Source organism: Zingiber officinale, unplaced genomic scaffold (assembly GCF_018446385.1).
Source record: "Zingiber officinale cultivar Zhangliang unplaced genomic scaffold, Zo_v1.1 ctg130, whole genome shotgun sequence".
Classification (NCBI taxonomy): Eukaryota; Viridiplantae; Streptophyta; class Magnoliopsida; order Zingiberales; family Zingiberaceae; genus Zingiber; species Zingiber officinale.
In genome coordinates this window covers 305,019-326,684 of record NW_024589826.1, presented here as the reverse complement: position 1 = coordinate 326,684, position 21,666 = coordinate 305,019, and the positions used below count along the sequence as shown (strand labels likewise).

Here is a 21,666-nt window from a genome sequence, read left to right as displayed (position 1 = left end):
GACGGACTTTAGTGATAAATTAACCAACAAAATGGCTTTTTATTATTATAGAAAGTAAATTCTTTTGCGTCTTTTAATAGAAAGAATTACCAAAAGCTTGTTTTACTAAAATGTCTAATAATCAAATTATAAAATTTAAAATAAATTAATTAAATTATACTCATTTTTTTTTTGACCTTTTGACATTTAAATAAAGAAATAAATTTGACGTCATTCAGCATAAATTCTTGAGGTTTGGGCGTCTCTTCTTTGTTGTATCTCTCCCCAAAGCCATCGTCGAACCTTCCCCAAATCCCGAAACCCTAAAACCGCAACGATCTTCGAAGGATTTTCTATTCTTTTATTGACTTCTTGTTTGTGCTTGACCCTTGGCAATCTATGGCTTCCGCTGCTTGCAATATTGGGAGCTCGTTGAGGTTTCCGGCCAGTGAACCTGGTCGGCATCTTGTTTGCGGTGGTTCGATTTCTTCGCTCTGCTTCCGGAGTTATAGGGCTTGGGGTTCGATATTTGCCTCCACCGGCTGTGCTCAGGGATCGCCTACATCGTTGCCTCGGTGGAACTTCGTCGTTAGGGCTTCGGTTGACGATGAATCTGATGATATTTCCGGTACGCGCGGTGGCAACAGAAGCTCGAGTTGTTTCGGTGAGAAATTGCAATTTTTTTCCCTTTTGTTTCGGTGAGAAATTGCAATTTTTTTCCCTTTTGATTGATTGCTTGTGGTTTTTCTGACGATATGTTTTTTAGAGCAAACTTTTGATGCTATAGGAAGCCGTGGAATATATGAAACGAGGTTAATTTGTTACATTGACCATGCATTTGAGTTGTAAGGAAAATTTTTTGCATAGTGAACTGGTCCTAATATCAAAATTTTCCTCGACTACTTTGTACCAGTCAAACTCGCTTCTCTGGAATATCTTATAAGACTTTGGTTTTGATCTCATTATCTTTAAGTTACTTAACGCCAACACATTATAGTTTTGCTTAGATGATCAATCTAGTCAAACAATTTAAAAATCACATTTAGTGCTTCCGACCATGTAGTTCTAGTGCCTACGACAAGTATGCCCATTTGAAGCCATTTATACCACAAATTTTGTAGACGTAATTCTTGCAGTTATTACTAAGTAATCTAGGAATTTTCAGTGAAGAGCTATCTCTGTCTGGGACTAAAATGAGCAAATCATTAAGGAAGATATAGCAAAGAGCCACCTTCACTTTCTATCATTTTAGTGAGAGATGTAGAATTGCCCCCCAAAGCTTGGTGTGGTGGAAAGAGGCCGGGTGCATTTCCAAACAACCAGTGTTCAATTTCCACGCAAGGCACACCTACGATGATCAAACTACCAATGATGTTGGGTCACCAAGTTAGGAGCCACCACGCTTCCTGAATTTACTTGGTGGGTGGAATGTGGGGTCGAACAGTCTATCCAGGATTAGTCATTTCGCAATAATTGGATGGCCGATTACAAAAAAAAAAGAGTGAAAGATGTAGAATCTCCTCCGGGCTTATGGTGTAATGGAAAGAGATAAGATGAGCTCCCTAGACAACAAGGGTTCAACTCTCACTTAGGACATATTACACCTGGGGAGTTTGAAAAACATGTGACATTGGGCCATCCGATCCATTTGTGTTTCCCAATTTATTTTGGTGGCTGGCGGGAAACTTTCGTGGGGTTGGGCTATTCGCCTCCAGAATTAGTTGAATCTTAAGAGTTGGATACCTGAATTACCCAAAAAAAAAAAGTGAAAGATGTAGAATAGTGAATAGTTATACCATATATATACATGCACAAGTCATTACAGTCAATAATGTTCGACTATTTATTTCATAATTATCAATATTTTCCTGTTTTTCTAGTTAACATAAGTCAGTTATGCATGTGATTTGACTTGTTGCTGGTTTTTTTGAATTTATGTTGAAGCATTATCTCATTCATGTTATTTTATTCATACTGATAGTATTTATCTGCTTTATATTTCAGAAGATTGAATTTTAATTTTATATTTCTTGGTTAGAGGATAGAGTGGTTGTTCTTGTCATTGGTGGCGGTGGAAGGGAACATGCACTTTGCTATGCCTTGCAGCGATCTCCATCCTGTGATGTAGTTTTCTGTGCCCCAGGTAATGCTGGAATTTCTCAGTCTGGGAATGCCACTTGCATACCAGACCTAAACATTCTTGATAGCAAAGCAGTGATCTCCTTTTGCCAAACGTGGGGTGTTGGATTGGTGGTTGTTGGTCCCGAAATTCCTCTAGTGGCTGGTCTTGCTGATGATCTTGTCAAGGCTGGGATCCCTACTTTTGGCCCATCAGCAAAAGCTGCAGCACTAGAAGGATCAAAAGATTTCATGAAGAAGTTATGTGATAAATATGGCATCCCTACGGCAAAGGTTTGTTAACCATTTTTTCTCACATGGTTATGAAAATCCTAATTTGTTATTTTTAAAATTTCTCATTTGATGTTCCGGATGTCCTTTTTTTTTAAATTATCTAAATACATCTCTATATTACATGTGCTAAATTTGCATTGAGGTTGGACAGAATTATTACGTCTATAGAGCTGATTTTAAGTTTTTAAACTGTTATGTCTGTGTCTCTAATTTCGTCCTAAAAGAAGATCATGCAATTTTTTTCTGTTGAAATAAAAGCAAGGAATTTCTCATCTTTGGTGAGAATTAGTTTCTCTGCCAATTTAGATCATTCTATCTGCTGATTTTTTTAATTAACATGTTTGCTCATCCATACAGTATCAAACTTTTATCAATCCTTCCTTTGCAAAACAATATGTAAAGGAGCAAGGTGCACCTATTGTTGTGAAGGCAGATGGGTTGGCTGCTGGGAAGGGAGTGATTGTGGCCATGAGTTTAGAGGAGGCATATGAAGCCATCGATTCTATGCTTGTTGATGGCGCATTTGGTTCTGCTGGTTCACAAGTTATCATAGAAGAATTTCTTGAAGGAGAGGAAGCTTCTTTCTTTGCTCTTGTAGATGGTGAGACTGCTATACCTCTTGAATCTGCCCAGGATCACAAAAGGGTTGGAGATGGTGATACTGGACCAAATACAGGTGGAATGGGTGCATACTCCCCTGCACCAATTCTCACAAAAGAGCTCGAGTCTGTTGTTATGGATTCAATAATCCTTCCAACAGTGAAGGGAATGGAAGCCGAGGGTAACAAATTTATTGGGGTACTTTATGCTGGACTCATGATCGAGAAAAAAACAGGAATGCCTAAACTCATCGAGTACAATGTACGGTTTGGGGATCCAGAATGTCAGGTTAGTATTGTTGTATTTGAAGCAAAATATTTAGGAAAACATTTTTGTTATATAAACTTCAATTCATCTCTACCCATCCATATTATATTAGAATGAGATCATTGGTAAGATGTTGAACTTTATTTATTTTTTAAAGACTTGAGATGGCAGAAACCATGTTCTAGCAACTAAACATAACTAATAGTTGATCACATGCATTTTATAAGGTTCAATTCCTATGATATTTCGTTGGCTATATTGGTTCATGAGCTAACAAGTTGGCCACACGTGACTTCAATTTTTTTTTCCTTTTTTTTTATAAACAGGTTCTAATGATGCGTTTGGAGTCTGATCTGGCACAAGTTTTGCTTGCAGCTTGCGGAGGAGAATTGGGCAGTGTTTCATTAAAGTGGTCACCTGGATCAGCAATGGTGGTGGTAATGGCTAGCAAAGGTTATCCTGGATCCTACAAGAAGGGAACCAAGATAAGAAACCTTGAAGAGGCAGAAATGCTTTCACCTGCAGTTAAGATCTTTCATGCAGGCACAGATGTAGACCCAGATGGCAATTTCATTGCTGTTGGTGGTCGTGTCCTTGGCGTTACCGCCAGGGGCAAAGATATAGAAGAAGCTAGAGAAAGAGTTTACGATGCTGTGGAAGCAGTGGATTGGCCTGAAGGATTCTTCCGCCATGACATTGGCTGGAGAGCACTTAACGTCAAGCAATTAACCAACAATCTGTGATAGGCTTTTCCTATACATTGAGAGATCAAACCTGTTTTTTGGCCTCAGAGTATTAAAAATTCCAACTGCAGCTTCTTTAGATAGAAGGATTTTTAAATAAGTTATATTCTGACTTCTCTTTTTTTTGGAAGCTTCGATGGATCATCTCTAATGTTGAATATCCCTGTATATTTTATATTATGAGATGTAAAATTAAAATTTTCTCTTGGATTTTTATAGCCATTTTTACTCTATCCATTTTCACCGTCCATTGAAAAAAAATTTGAAAGTTATAATTTGATGTGCAAGTTAAGAGGTTATAAATGAATCAAATGTTGATGAATAAGTGTGAATAAATTTAGTGTTTGGTTTAGTGAGAGTTTATTTATGTATATTTAATAACTCATTAAATTAAACGAAGTTTGAACATATGAATTTAATTTATTAATGTTTGTCTATAATGTTTATAAATAACGTTTATCAATAAATTTTTTATTAATATGTTAAATAAATAAATAATTTAAAATAAATAAGTTTATTATTATGCTTAATAATTAAATAATCAAGTTTAAAATATAAAAATTCAAACAAATTTGAATTAAGAGTTGGATAATAATTTTCAGTCAAGTTCAACCAAGTTCAAAACAAACTTCGCTAGAGTTTGGTTCGAATTTTTCAATGACATATTAAATATTCTTTTCAGAGATAAAATGGAGTCTGCTGCCACAAGGCTAGAGACAGTTGCAGAGTGCATTCCCAGCATTCTTTCTGAGCATGTTACATGTCAAGCACCCAACCTCCAAAAGAATCCCCATACGGAAGAAATAACACAAGGGAGTCGGCTAAACACGAATTCACACAATTGTGATTCTCTAAGTTTCCACATTTGTGGGGATGACCATGAATTTTACATCTGTTTTTAGGGGTGGTAATTTTCCCCATAGGTTCGGGGTCTTGTAGGAAAAACCAGAAACGGGGACGGATTTAGGGAGTTAATTCGGGTATGGGTTCGGGTTTGAGGATTTTTAAAATTCCAGGAAATTAAATCGGGACGGGTATGGATATGTTATCCTCATCCCCGAACCCGCCCCGGTTTTAATAATAATATCTGAGAAAGCAAAAATCCCCATACGGCAGAAATAACACAAGGGAGTCGGCTAAACACGAATTCACACAATTGTGATTCTCTAAGTTTCCACATTTGTGGGGATGACCATGAATTTTACATCTGTTTTTAGGGGTGGTAATTTTCCCCATAGGTTCGGGGCCCTGTAGGAAAAACCAGAAACGGGGACGGATTTAGGGAGTTAATTCGGGTATGAGTTCGGGTTCGAGGATTTTTAAAATTCCCGAAATTAAATCGGGACGGGTATGGATATGCTATCCTCATCCCCGAACCCGCCCCGGTTTTAATAATAATAATAATAATAATAATAATAATAATAATAATAATAATAGTATAAATGAGATAAAAATGAAATCCTTAATTCCTAAACCTTACGCCATTCGCCCATTCGACACCATCCCTTCGTCGCGTCAATCTCCGTCGATGCAATTCCCTTCATCATGTTGATCTCCGCCGACGCCGCTCCCTTCGACGTGGCAACGCCTCCGGCCTCTCTAGCCTCCCGTCATCGTTGATCGCTCCCTTCCTCCCGTCCAAGTTTGATCTTTGCTCTAGTCTCCCGTCGACGTCGTCAACCTACACATCCTCCGATCCTTGTATGTCATCAACACTTGCTCCTGTTGTCAGTGAGGTGAGTTAGATTTCAAGTTTTTGTCATCAACACTTGCTAGCCAAAGTCGTTAGAATCATTGTTCTCACCTCGATGCACATGCTCTTTTAGATGGAAAGGAGAATCCAGCAAGATTTTCCTTCTTTCCATCTTGATCAAGGATGAAACCAGGCCTCATTGCTGAATGTTTCAACAAATTAAGCAGTTAATGACTTTGCTCTGTTAGAGGAATCACTATTGCTAATCAAATCATCAATCCATGTTGCTTTGGCATTAAAACATGATGTTGATGGTTATGTTAAACTTTATTTATTCAAAATTTTAGTAGCTCAACTACTTTCACAGCTAGGAACGCAAACAAGCCTGGCAAAGGTAGTGATGTCTGTTTTTCTCTTTTACTTATCTGATAAAAGAAGATAATTAATTAAGGATATATACTCTCTGATAGATTAAGATTGTGCTGCTTTTATAATGTTTAAGGATATCAATCAATTAAGAAGACTTTTCTTTAAAAGTATATTCCTAAAAAAAACTCATCTATAAATTACCTTGTTTTGTTAATGTGGGGATTATATGGATGAGTAGAATATGATTTTTTGATATTATAATATATCCTTTTAGATGGAAATTAATGATAACGAGGTTGAGGGTGCTATGCAAACTACTCCAACTGTGGGAAGTGAAGTTCATGCAGCGACTGAATTGCATTCGCAAAATGAGAGTGTTCCAATCGAGGCAAATGAAGCAACTCTAAATTACACTTTAGATGTTAAAATTTTGGGTACAAATGGTGAAAAGAAAAGAAAATTTAGATCTATTGCATGGGATCATTTCGTGAAAAAATTAATTGAAGGAAAATGGAAAGCGGTCTGCAATGATTGTAAGAAGACCTTAGGTGGTGATACTAAGAATGGTACCAAGCATTTACTTGACCACATGAAAACACGCTTGCACAAAAAACAGAAGACCATACAACAATCTCTATTGTAGCCAACAAAATCCAATGATGGGACAACGCAACTTGGGACATACCATTTCAACCAAGATCAAGCAAGGGAAGAGCTTGCAAATATGATTATATTGCAGGAGTACCCGTTATCTATGGTTGATCATGTCGGCTTTATAAGGTATTCTCATGCATTGCAACCAATATTTAAAGTTGTTTTCCGGAACACAATCAAGACTTACATCATAAAGATATTCAAGTATGAAAGAAATAAAACAATAAAATTATTAGACTCAAATGCTAGTCGGATTGCGTTGACAACTGATATGTGGACGACAAGTAATCGAAAAAGAGGATTCATGGCCATCACTTCACACTTCATCAATGTTTCATGGAAATTACAAAGTCGGCTTGTCAGGTAATTTTTTTTCTCTTTAAACTTTATACTTGCATTTACCATTAATAGTATTACTATTATCATTACAATGTATTATATTTCTTTTTTTACTAGGTTTATATATGTGTCGTGTCCACATACTGCTGAGGTCCTAGCAAATGCACTTGTTGATTGCCTCTTGGATTGGAACTTGGATCGTAAGTTATCTACTTTAACCATTGATAATTGCATAACTAATGGTGCTATGATTGAGCTTATTCTGGACAAGCTTCCTCCGAGTTCACTTATCTTAGAAGGAAAATTATTTCACATGTGGTGTTGTGCCCATATTTTGAATTTGGTTGTGCGGGATGGACTAGAATTAATCAGTGATAGCATTGAAACAATTCGTTATAGTGTTGCATTTTGGACAGCAACACCAAAAAGAGATGAAAAATTTATTGAAACAGCTCGACAATTGGAGGTTCCAAGCACAAAGAAACTAGAACTTGATTGCAAAACATGATGGAACTCTACATATTTAATGCTTAACACTGCATTGGAATATGAAGCTGTGTTTGCTCGTTTGAAACAACGTGAGACTTTATATAAAAGAGTTTCCACACAAGAAGATTGGTCAAAAGTGAGAGATATTTCTTCTAAATTGGAGATGTATTTTGATGCCACAGAGTTGTTTTCGGGGGACCAAGTATCCCACTATAAATATTTTCTTCTCAACTATTTGTGATATTAAGTTGGCAATTGGTGATTGGCTTCTCTTGGGTGATAATTTCGTGAAAACAATGGCAACAAATATGAAAGTAAAATTTGAAAAGTATTGGGACGTAATGAATTGTTTATTGGCAATTGGGAGTATTTTAGATCCGAGGTACAAGATGAAGACATTTCAATTCTATTATCCTCTTGTTTTTGGTGATATGTCTTCGTATGAGATTGAAAAACTAAATAAAAAGTTGTGTGACGTGGTTGAAGAGTATGAGAAGAAATCCAAATAATCGCAGAAAGTGAAAAATTCATAATCTTCTTCTTTAAGGCCTCCACTTCCTAAGCATGGTTGTTATGCTGATAAATTTGAGATGTTCATGGATTCTAATACTAGTACTGAACATAAGTCATACTTGGATTATTATTTAGAAGAGTCTCTTTTGCCAAGAACAAGTGAGTTTGATATCTTATGTTGGTGGAAGACAAATGAGATCAAATATCTCATTTTGCATGATATTGCTAAGGATGTGTTGGCCATTCCCGTGACCACCGTTGCTTCCGAATCAACATTCAATACTAGTGGAAGAGTTTTAAATGCTCACCGTAGTAAACTTCAGTCTAAAACTATTGAGGCTTTGATGTGTGCTCAAGATTGGCTATGGAGTGAAATTCAAGGTATTAAATAGTTTACAAATGAAATTATTTTTATTTCTTTATTATTTTTTATTAAAATATTTGTTATTTATTTTGTCTTATTAGATTCTACAATTTCAAATGATCAAAAGTTTGACAATGATGCTGATATTGTGGTAAGTTATTTTTATTATTGTATTAAAGAGTTTTAAATTTAATTAATATTTTTTCTATATGTCTTATTATTTTGTAGGAGTTGGAGTCATGCTCATGCACAGTCACATACAACAACCCCATAGAATGTTAGAATTTAATGTGATGGTCACACTCTATATGTTTTTTTTTCTATTTGCTTCTGTGATAATTTTGTATGACCGCAATTATAGTTTTTGTTATTTGCTTCTGTTGGACAATGTGATAAATTTAATCCTTTGATTATACTTGTTCACAATAGATTCAAAAGGTTGTTAATTTTCTCACTGATTTGTATACTAACTGTTCCATATATGATCTTTTATGTAACAGATATTTGATATGTAGAATTGTTCCCCTTTTTTTCAGTTTCAGGAATATATTCTGATAACAACTTAGAGATTGTTCCCTATTACTTATATAATTCTTGCAAACCAAACATATCTGATCATTGAAGAAATAGATATCTCATGTTTAGTTATATAAGACACCTGGAGTTTCATTCTTTCGGCTTTATTCAGGAAATAATTCTAATATGTTAGAACTTAGAATTGCTTTCTAATTGTTTTTGAGATTATTGCCTAGTATTAATGGATCTAACTAACAAATGCAAATTTCTTATTTCTACTATATTTAATTCTCTAATACTGATTAATTGTTCTATTCTTTATCAAATCGGCTATTGGTTTTAGCTCCATGGCTGCTCTATCATGGTCACAATTTTGAGTGATCAATATTTGTAATATTGTTTACAGGCCTTTAGAGAATGAGAAGGCGAGGAATGAGTTGGAGAGAGCAATACAAATGCCTAGGGTGAGACACTGTTTCCATTTTTTTCTTGAATTTTCTTGGTGATATTCTTGTCACTCTTTTATTGATACATGAATTGATTTTCATTCTGCATTTATAATTTCTTCAATTTGGGCAGTGTATAAATGTGATTGACTTGCATCAGTGTCTATGATTCTGCATCTATCATTCTGCATCTATAAAAAATGTGATTGACTTGCATCATTGTAATTTATACATTAGTGACATGACAAAACTACTGAAATAGAGTGTGGATTGACCTTTTTTTTATTATAAAAAGGAGAATTTCAATATTATTTGATGTTAACTGGCTATTCATGTTGGCTTTGTGCTGCATAATGCATATGGATGATAGAGTTGGTTAAACCTATTTATGTAATGAAAAGATCCTACCACTTTAAGTAATAGATTCTCTCTTGTGGGTTTGATAAACAATTTTACATGACTTAGATAGATTTATTTTTATTTATATTGTTGGCGTCACTTTATCAGTTCCTATTTTGTTCAATTATTGTCTGCATTTATTATTTGAAAAACTTTTCTTGGTTTGGATTCATGAATGGTTGGCTTGTTAACATCAATGACAACTTCTAGGATTCACAGTTTAGTATCCTTTTACATTCACAAGTTTTTTATTCTAGAGTCAAATGCTTGAGGCATATGCCCCTCCTTCAACCTTTTCTTTGGTCTACTATTCTACTTGGCTTCACTTTGCTTACCACTTTTCATTTACATAAATTCAACTTGAGGAGTCGACTACTTGAGAAGTAATTTTTATTTTCTTTTATGATCTCTCCATGTTATTTTTTTTATCTACTATGATTTGTGCATTCCCTGTACAATTCCACTGCAATTTTGTATGTTTGATATCAGCACTTTGCTAGAATAGACTTTACATGTAGCATTTATTTTACAGGTCTAGTGGAAACTGATCCTAAAGAAGCACTTACTGGTTTTGCGAAAGTAGTGCGTATGGAACCTGAGAAAGCTGAATGGTAATCACTTGCCACCTGGGTTTGTTGTATTGATCCTTGAGGCTTGGCAATGCTATGTATTTTGCACCTGATGTATTGCATTGTTTGGACCTTCATCACTTTGTTTATTGATGGTGGATTTTGCTCCTTAAATTCTAGAATATTAATCTTTTTTGTAAACATCAATATACTATTTCATTAGCTTTGTTTGACAAATTAAAGAATTAAACTCATGTTGGTCTGAAAAAGGATGGTATTGTTATATTATTGTAATCGGTGTTTTGAGAATCTATTGTATTGCTATATTATTTAAAATGAGTTGATATATAATTTTTTTTTTCTAAAATCAGGAATGGGGTCGGGGGCCAGGGGCTGGGGCGGAGATGGGATTCCCCAATAAAAAAAATCAGGGACGGGGGCGGGGATGGGGATTTAATCCCCGTGGGGCTAGGGCGGGGGATTCCCGATTAGGAAAAATCGAGTATGGGGGCGGGGATGTGGACGAGGATAAAATTCGGGGGCGGGGATGGGAATGGCAAACCCGCCCCCACGTCACCCCATTGTCATTCCTAGTGCGGACCTACAATTGCAAGGATAGAACCACAAGACCCAAAGAACTGATATTTCAAATACCACAAAGGACAAATTAAGAAAATTTCAAAGGAAAACATATCCAAAAGATTTTTAATTAATCCAGTAGGCTGGAACTTATATTAAGTTCCAAAATTTTGTCTAAATTAAAATTTAATTAGACTTAGTGCTTTCAGAGAGTAGATTAAATGCTTAATTTCCTTAAGAGGCTTTGTCTAGAAAGTGATTTGTTGCTTCAATAACCAAGAAGGCCTAGTGCCTCGCCACAGCTTGGAAGTCAATTAATGAAATAAAATATTTAATTAACTAATTGATAAATATTTAATTGTAAATAATGCTTTAATAGTTACTTAAACATTTTGCAGTATCCTTAACTTAGAATTTTTTTTCCATCTAAGAAAATTTTTTACTTAGATTTTTTTTTGCAAAACTTAAAGTTTCAAAAATTGTTGCAAATCTTTCTAAGTGATATCAAAATTATTTTCAAAATTTTTTCAAAAATTGATAATTTTTTTAAAATTGTTTGTAAATCAGAGTTTTTTTTTTTTAAACTTCACTTTCTTATTTTTGAAAAGCTACCCTTAGATTTTTTTTGATACCCTATTTTTTTATGTGATTAAAGAGGGAGAAGGAAAGCTTAAGTCTAGGGGTGGTAGATTAAATATTCTTCAATTTTTGTATTTTAATGGCAAATTTATTGCTTTTACTTTATGTTAGTTTACCCTAACTTAACTTGGGTTGCTCACATCAAAAAGGGGGAGATTGTTGGTACCCCAAGGTAGTTTTGATGTGATCAAACAAATTAAGTTAGGTTATGTTGTATTTAATCCTGTGTCTAAATGTGCAGGAACTTAGGAGCACAGGATATCGAGTAAAAGACGCAGCTAGCGAGAAGGACGACACGGGATAGAGCCGATGGGCTCGTTGCATCTAAGGGACGAGGTGCTGCAGAAGTGTACGCGGGTGGATGAGAAGGAGGTGCGCTGCGTTTCCGAGGGATGAGAAGCCGGAGTGGAAGCTTGCTCGAGGAGAAGGCCGGAAGTTGAGTTCGGGTGAGCCCTATTCCGGATGGCCAAAATCACCCAAGCGAGCCGAGCCAGAGTGGAAGACCCAGACCGAAGCAAGGGGAGTCGGAGTGGAAGGCCCAGACTGGAAAAAGTCAACTTGGTTGACTTTCCTGGTCCGGGAGCCTGGAACGGGATTTTATCCACATCGTATTTGATCGCGATCAATCGCGAAGGGGATAAAGTTTTATCCCCCTCCAGGCACCTGGGGACTCTTTGTAACACCCATAGGGTTCTTAGCAAAAAAATTTTAGAATAATTTTTATCATGAATAAAAATATGCCTTAGTTAAATTTTTGCTTCTAGCCGAACACTTAAACAAACAAAATAGAAATAAAAATATATATAAGGTCTAGGATTTGAACTCTAGACCTCCCACTAGATGCATGAATAAGATAACCATTAGACCAAGAGTAATTGTGGTTGAAAAGAGAGGGAAACTATAGTTAAAGGTAAAGAGGTAAAAGCTCTTCTCTTGGGAAGAGAAGTTAGAATTGTCTTCTTCCTCTCTAATGAAGCGATGCTCTAGAATATTCTTTTCTTACTCTCTAAGAAGGGATGCATCTAGACAATGTTTCCATTAAGAAGAGAGTAAAGGAAAGGAGGAAGAAAAATATAGTTTTTCCTCCTCCTCTCATGATGAATAAAAGGGAGAAATGAAAAATGAGTTGGCATTTTGCTCTCATTCTCTCCTACTCTCTCTTTCACCGTGACTCTCCCTCCCTCTCCTCTTCTTGCCGAGACCAAGGAGCAAGGAAGCTCTCCTCTAGGAAGGATTCACAAGCAAGGTTCCCTCCTTAGAGAATTTAGTGAAGGATGTGAGTATCCCCTCACTGCAGTACAAGTAGCTTCGATCGGTTTCAATCGTAAACGTTTTCTTTTGAAATTTTAAAGATGTCTCTCTTGTAAATTTCAGTCAAGGTAAATATGGGTAGTCACTTAGGGCATGATAGAAAAAAAAAAAAAAAGAAGAGAAAACTAAGGCCCTACTTACCATGTTTCGGCCTAGGACACAAGAAGGGTGAGATTAAATTTTCTTGTGAGAACATACTTGATTTTAGGCTTCCATGAGGTGTGGATTTTATATGTTGATGGCTTAGTTTCATAATTCGTATTGTGAAAAAAAGAAGAAGACATACTTACCATATGATTCGGCCAAAATGATTTTTAGGCCTTAAGTTAAGAATTTTGGATAGAAATCATGGTAGTTGTACTCCTTCATGATGTATAAAATTTTTACATGTTGATAACCTTAGTTTTTATGTTTTATATGAAATGAAAACCATGAAGACCCTACTGATATGTTTCGGCCTAAACAAAATAAATGGTTTAGGGTTAGAGTTTTGAACTCAATCATGCTTATTCATGAAGTATAATGCCTTGTATGTGCTTAGATCAAGTTTGCATGTTATATGGTTAAGTTTTATGCTTCATATGGAATAAAATGATATGAAACCCTACTGATATATTTCGGCCAAATTGAGATAAATAAGTTAGGGTTAGAATTTTGAATTCAAATAGTCTTATTCATGAAGTATGGTGACTTGTATGTGCTTGTACAATGCCTTGTATGTACTTAGATTAAATTTGCATGTTATATGTTTAAGTTTTATGCTTCATATGGAATAAAATGATATGAAGCCCTACTGATATGTTTCGGCCAAATTGAGGAAAATAGGTTAGGGTTAGAGTTTTGAACCCAAATAGGCTTATTCATGAAGTATAATGCCTTGTATATGCTTAGATCAAGTTTGCATGTTATGTGGTTAAGTTTTATGATTCATATGGAACAAAATGATATGGGAACCCTACTGATAGGTTTCGGTCAAATTAAGATAAATGGGTTAGGGTTAGAGTTTTTGAACTCAAACATGCGTATTCATGAAAAATAATGTCTTGTATGTGCTTGGAACAAATTTGCATGTTATGTGTTTGAGTTTTTATGCTTAATATGGAATAAAATAATGTGGAAACCTACTGATATGGTTCGGCCAAGATGGATTAATTGGGTTAGGAAAGAGTTTAAACCTAACTAAACATGCTTATGTATTCTCATGATATGTAGCCTTTGATATATGAGTAGATTAAGCTTTCATGCTTCATGATATGATGAAATATGCCTTATGATATGTTGCATTGCTATGTCTTATGATATGATAGACTTATGACATGATGTGCCATGTTAATGATATGATATGCTAGACTCATGATATGATATGCCATGTTCATGATATGTATGCTAAGTTCATGAGATGATATGCCATGTTTGATGATTTGAAAATAACATGTTATACTTTATGTTATGATAGGACCATGTTATGTTTCATAATGCATGTATGAATGGCTTATGTAAGAGGAAAAGCCTAAAGAGTTGCTTCCCTTAAGTTGGGACCAAGAACACTCTTCATGTTATGAGAAAGAGTTGCTTCCCTTAAGTTGGGACCAAGAGCACTCTTCATGTTATGAAAAAGAGCTGCTTCCCTTAAGTTGGGATCAAAAGCACTCTACATGCTATGGTAAAGAGATGCTTCCCTTAAGTTGGGATCAAGAGCTCTCTTCATGATATGACAAGAATTATGACAAGTATGATATGATATGACATGCATGATATTTTACTTTGTAAGGCTTGTACCAAGGGTGGGCTCCATAAGCGCCCCGGGGTCGACAGACTATGAACGGATCTCGTTAAGGGATGGGCTCCTTAGTACGCCCCTAGGTCGACGGACTATGAACGGACCTAGATCCCTAGTAGGTTCGGGGCTAGCTACCCTGTCCTAGGGATTGCGCGCATTTATGTTTACATGTGGTACAAGCCGGGGCCCTTCTCATGTTGATGATATTATGTTCAAGTATATGTATACGATATGTTTTACAAGAAGCATGATGCAAACGTTCATTCCATGATGCATGTTTTGAAAATCATTCTACATCTTGCATCTACATGTTCACATGATATAAAATCCTTACATGAAAATAAAAAAGGAGGTATGATATGCTCACCTGACATAATACATGTTTTGATAGGTGTTTCTATGATACGTTTCATGATATGAATTCACATGACATGATAGATTTTCATGAGACAGACTTATATGATATGATATGTTATGATGTGTACTTACAAGCTATGACACATTTTATGCCATGCTATGTTATGTTCCTTATATGATAGGAGACGATTATGTTATGTTCTTCCATACCATTTGATGATATGATATGTTTGATTTCATGTGTCACTTTATGTATTATTGTGATTCAGATTTATGAGTAGGAAAGGAGCTCACTAAGCCCTTTGTCTTATAGCTACACGTTTTCCTTGTACTGCAGATAAAGGCAAGGAATGGATCAGTTAAGGGGAGCAGCAGGAAAGGCGATGAAGATGTGTGTGGAAGTGCTGGTGGATAGATCTATATTTATGCTTTTGGGTTATCTAAGTTATGCATGTGAACAATGTTGGACCTATGCTTATGATAATGTTCAGCTAGTATGATATCCTACTCATGTTATGTTGGTACGTTTGATTTCACATGCCATGTTAAGTGAACTAGATGCATATGGTAGATGTCAAAAAAAAAAAATAATAAATAATATAAGTCTTCCGCTGCTATGAATTCATATGCATTAGTAAATGATGTCTATGTTAAGTGACGTCCGTCCCTCTAGGGTAGCCTTAGGGGTACCTGGAAGGGCGGGCGTTACACTCTTCCAGGTGCCCTGAGCAGGGCTATATAAGCAGCCCTGCTGCTAGAAGCTCACAACAACGAAAAATACAAAAAAACAACACTTGTGCACTTTTAATTTTTTGTTTATCTTATTTTCTGTGTGTTCATTGCTGTAAGAGGCTTCTCCGCCCAGAGGAGATTTTTTAGTGCACTTTTTCACCTTGGATTAACAACCTTCCTGGTTGTAACCAAGTAATTCGCTGTGCCTTTTTCTTTTCAGTTTATTTATTATTCTTTTATGCAAGTATTTATTTTATTTAAGTTATAAGCCGAGAAAGGTTTTGTATCTTGATTTGTGCAGGGACTATTCACCCCCCTTCTAGCCGGCCGCTGAAGGGTCCTAACACATGCAGATCCAGTTTGTTTCTTGACAAGTGAAATCTTTGACTTACAATCAGTTCTAACTTCGCCACGTGCTCTTTGCCTTGTCCGTTGATCACCTTTTGCTCGTTTATTCCATTGATCAGTTGTATGCTCTTCTTTAAAGCATACTGTAGGATCGAAAAGAATTTAGATATCTCCACAATGACATGATATTGTCCACTTTGGGCCTAAGCCCTCATGGTTTTGCTCTTGGGCTCTACCTAAAAGGCCTCATGTCAATGGAGATATCTTTCTCTTATAAACCCATGATCTTTTCCATGTGTTTTCAATATGGGACTATGTTTGCAACCTTGCAACCCCAACAATCCCCCCCTCAAACAAAGGACCATGGGCTTCCCACGTCCGATCCTTGACCCACCAGGTCTTCCTGCCCCTCGGTCTACCCGACCTACTAGGACTTCCTGCCCCTCGGTCTACCCGACCTACTAGGACTTCCTTGCCTAGCCGCAACTAGGACTTCCTGCCCCTCGGTCCACCCGACCTACTAGGACTTCCTGCCTGGTGTCTGGTCCTCTTGATCCGAACATAGGAGCCCCCACTTTCTTTGTTCGAGGTCAATATTGTACTCACATGGTTCAATTAGACCATAGTTCTTGTGCACAGTCGGCGGTTAAACCTTCTGGCAGTCCGGGCTCTGATACCACTTGTAAGACCGTTAGATTCGATAGAGGGGGGGGGGGGTGAATATCGATTCGAAAAGTCGAGTAAAAATACGCAGCGGAAATGTAAATGAACACAGTTGTTTTTACTTCGTTCGGAGCTTGTGACGACTCCTACTCGAAGGCCCGTGGTCCTTGACCACTTTCGTTGGGAAATCACTAACAATTCGAATATAATTACAAAATGAATACAGGGAATGCTAGTGAAACAAAGTAATACCGACAAGGAAATTAACTAAAAAACCGAAGGAGCACTTTGTCGGAGCTTTGTTGGCGTCGCAGTAGAGCAGCAGGACCAGCAGTAGAAGAGTTCTCAGATTGATGATTCTGAAGCTCCTGCCTGGGGCTTCTTTTATATGTTGCTCCGGGCGCCTGGATTCCTTCCGGGCGCCTGGAATGTGACGTAGCTGCTCAAACCGAGATGCTCCACGTGGCGACGACTTGGCTGGATATAATTTGCCTTCCGGGCGCCCGGACCTCCGGGCGCCCGGACCACCTTGTTCCAGAAAACTCCCTTTTCCTGCAAAACAAAGTTAGTCCGAGGTAATATATATCCTGCAACATAGATTGTTAGCACATTTTATAATAGTATGAATTAGCACAAATAGTATGACTTAGATTCTGTCTTTCCGAGACCGGAATCTAGTCACGATCTCGACTTAGACATCCGAAATGGATCTAAGCCGGATCGACGCCTAATGTTCCCTTCCCGGGAACGCGTCCTCGCAGTCACTCCCCTCCAGTGACTTACCTCACTTACCTGCCAGACGTCCGGTCAGCCCTTCGACCCGTCTGGACTTCCCGTCGACCCGTCTGGACTTCTTGCCAAGCGTCCGGTCAGCCCGTCGACCCACTTGGACTTCTCGCCAGCTATCCGGTCAGCCCGTCGACCTAGCTGGACTTCGTGCCAGACATCCGGTCAGCCCGTCGACCTGTCTGGACTTATCCTGCACACTCGATCAGAGTGTTAGATAACGACGAACCTAACTTAACCTGATTTGTCATTCATCAAAACCTGAGTTAGACCGTTAGTGCTAGACCCGACCCCGGGCCGGGTCTGGCCCGGTTCGCCGGGCCGAACCGGAACCGGCCCGGCAAGTTGCCGGGCCGGTTCCGGTTCATTAGATGTAAAAACCTGCGAACCGCCGGTTCAGCCACAAATTTTTTTTTTTTTTTTTTAAACGGCTTGAACCGCCGGTTAACCGGCGGTTCATAGCCGTTGGAACCGCCAGTTAACCGGCGGTTCGTAGCCGTTAGGAGGGTTTTTTAGGTATTTTTTTTCAACGGTTAGGATCATTTGACCGTTTTTTGATCAATGGCTATGATTTAGTGTCCGTTACCATCAAAACTCTATAAATAGAGAGCTCATTTCATCATTTTTCACATACATCTTCTCTACTCTTAATCTCATTTTCGTATTCTCTAATCTCTACGCGCTTTGGTTTTCAATTACAATGGAAGGAGGCCGCGGAGGTGCATCATCTCGAGCTCGGAAGGGAAAACAAATAATGAATCCGCGGGAGGAGGACCCCAACATTCAATCTACCGATGATGAGATCGAGCATCTTCCGAATTCGACACCCGAAACACAAGGAAGTACCGATGCAATTACTTCTAAGGTTCGGGAACTTCCTCCTCTAAAGTCTTCTATTTTTACTAAACATTTTGAGAAGGTCACTCTTCCGTCGGGAGAAATGCGTGCAAAATGTAAGCACTGCAATGCTTCCTACAAATTCCAAGCCGGCGGCGGCTATGGGTCGTTGAAACGACATGTAGAAACGAAGCACCCGATGGAATATGGACTCGACCGTTCTCAAACACAATTATCAAGATTTTCTTCAACTAGCGGTAGTACCGATTCCGGTTTATTTTTATATTCGGATAATAAATTAAGAGAATCATTAGCTAAATTTGTTTCCGTAGAACATCTTTCTTTTAGTTTTGGATCTAAATGCACATTTGAAGATTTTGTAAAGAATCTCTTAATCCATGTGCTAAACGTGTTCCTAGGACTACACTTACTCGTACAATTAAAAATTAGTAAAACAAGGAAAAAGAATTTAATTGATGAATTTAGTAAATTAGATAATAAAGTTTCTTTATGTTCCGATATTTGGAGTGATCATTGGCAAACACATTCGTATATGGGTGTGACTTGCCATTGGATCGATAACTCTTGGAACCTCCAAAAAAGATTATTAGCTTATAGAGTTTTTGATGAATCACATAATGCTCATAATATCGCACAATTATTATGTTTAATTTTAGAAGAATATGGTTTAACTCATAAAATATTTTCAATATCATTAGATAATGCTAGTTCTAATACCGCTTGTATAGATGATCTAAAATTTGTTTGTCAACCTATTATTGGAGGTTTATTTTTTCATATTCGTTGTGTATGCCATGTTTTAAATTTATGTGTTCAAGATGGTTTAAAAATTTTAGAAAGTTATATTAAACCAATTAGAATTGCAATTTCTTATTTATGGTCTCATCCATCTATAATGAAACAATGGGGTAGGTTTTGTAAAATTAATGGAATGAGACCTAAAAAATTTCAACGTGATGTACCAACACGTTGGAATTCAACATACCAATTATTACAAGATTCATTTCAATATAAAGAATTATTATGTTCATTTTTTGCACAAAACACTAATACTAATATATATTTATTTTCACAACAATGGAATATTTGTAGTAGTATTTGTGAAAATTTAAAAGTATTTAATGATGCAACCGAACAACTTTCCGGTGTTTATTATCCCACTGCTCAATTAGTTTTAGAAATTTTTTCTAATATAGTATTAGTTTTAAATGAACATATTAATAATGAATCTTTATCTCCTTGCATCTTAGCTATGAAAACTAAATGAGAAAAATATTTTTATTTAATTCCTGAAATTTATTTAATTGCATTTGCTTTAGATCCTAGATTTAAATTAGAAGTTTTACAAGAAATGTTAACTTTATATTATGATGCTTTAATTCCAATTAAAGATTCTTCTTCCCCTGATCCAGCTAATATTATATATAATGTTAGAATTTATTTATATGATATTTATAATCAATATTATGCAAAATATGGAACACAAATTAATATTTCTGAAATTCAACAAACTACTAGTAGTAATTTAAAACTTACAAAAGCACAACTTTTATTAAAAGAACGGACAAAACGTCCACGGGGATCCTCAAGTTCCACACAGGAACTTGAGAATTATTTTACGACTTCTTTTGATTTTAATGAAGCAGATAGCGAAAACTTCGATATCTTAAAGTGGTGGTCACAGAAGACTCAAAGCTTTCCGTCCTCTCCGTGATCGCAAAAGAAATTTTAGCTTGTCCAGTGTCAGACGTTCAGTGCCGGCGGCAACATATTAGATGAACGACGATCAACTTTGTCTCCCGACTCCTTGGAAGCCCAAGCATTACTGGACGATTGGACCAGAGCGGAGAAAAGAATCCAAGGAATGCAACTTTCAGATGACGAAGTTGAAGATTTTGATACTGAAGGAACAAATACGACAGGAACAGGAAATGGAAGTGAATGAAAATGTAAAAGGATAAAAAATGTAAAAGAACTACGTGGGCTTTGATTCCCCTAAAGGGATACGTAGGCAACTTAAATAAGTGCAAGCCCTTTGTTTAATAAATTTTAATTTCTAATTTTTAATGTTTAATGTTTAATTTTTAATTTTTAATTTTTTTAACATATTAATCTTGAACCGTGACGAACCGTGACGAACCGTGAACCGTAACCGTCTTGGGCGGTTAATGTTAAGGGTCGACCTGTCTGGAACCGTCGAACCGTCGGTTCCGAACCGTGGTCAGGTCTAGTTAGTGCTAACCGCACCAACAATCTCCCCCTTTTTGATGGAATGACAACCTGGTTAAGTTAGTGATAAATATATGCAAAAATCAAGCATGATTTTCGAGGTTTTTAAGGTTTTAAGTTAGTTTTTCAAGTTTGCATTTAGTTGCTCTAACTTAACCACCTAACCCTCCCCCTTTGGCATTCATCCAAAAAACAAGGGTAAACAATCATAGTGTAGAATTACTGTAACAAGTAATCAAATTAAAAAATAGTTAATTTTGAAAAATATCTACAATTTTTTAACACAAAGTTAAAAATAGTCAAGTTGACTTGGGGAAGACATGTTGAGTAAATCAAATTTTTAAATCAGGTTTTTACTTTTCAAGTTTAAGTAACATTTACATTTTTCAACAACGTAAATTTTCAACTTCAATTTTTCAAAACAAAGCAAGAATTAAACAAGTAAGATTAAATTTGCCAAAAAAATTTTTAAGGCTAATTTGATAAAAGCTCAATTTGGGAAGTTTAATTTTCAAGTATATGTTACAAAATTTGCAATAGTCAACTTTTCAAATCAGGTTTAAAAATTAGGTGGGATTAAACTTCCGAGTTTTTCAAACACTTAGTTAACTTTAACTTTTTGAAAACTGGTGTTTTAAAAAAGTTAGTTTTATAATAGATGTACAAAAGCATTTTTCAAACACACAAAATTTTAATTAATTTCTCCCCCTAAACTTGATATTTAAATTTAAACAGCTGTCTAACCAATTAGGTACTAACTAGCTATCAGAAGATAGTAGCTTTCACTTGGTTAGTCAGATTAAGGTGATTATAAACAGTCAGTGTTTGACTTGACTGATGATCTTAATCTGATTACTGTCTGATTTGTATTTAACGTCCAGACTTATGCTAATGCACTGAAATAAGCATCTTAAGTCCAGACAGTTGGCCTATGCATCTCACCCCTTTCTATGTTTGTCAAACACAAGCAAGGTAAACCTAAGGTGTTGGTGAGATGCTCAAAAACTAGTCCTATGGGTACATGCTTTCTAA

At 36.4% G+C, this 21,666-nt stretch overlaps 1 protein-coding gene across 1 annotated transcript; it reads left to right on the top strand.

Moving 5' to 3' along the window:
• The first annotated feature begins 232 nt into the window (after positions 1 to 232).
• LOC122036013 (phosphoribosylamine--glycine ligase-like) lies at positions 233 to 4,131 on the top strand. The gene is made up of 4 exons (XM_042595182.1): positions 233 to 643; positions 2,018 to 2,391; positions 2,749 to 3,279; positions 3,585 to 4,131. The coding sequence occupies exons 1-4, from the start codon at positions 379 to 381 to the stop codon at positions 3,999 to 4,001; spliced, it is 1,587 nt and encodes a 528-aa protein (XP_042451116.1). The 5' UTR covers positions 233 to 378; the 3' UTR covers positions 4,002 to 4,131.
• The last annotated feature ends 17,535 nt before the right edge of the window (positions 4,132 to 21,666 follow it).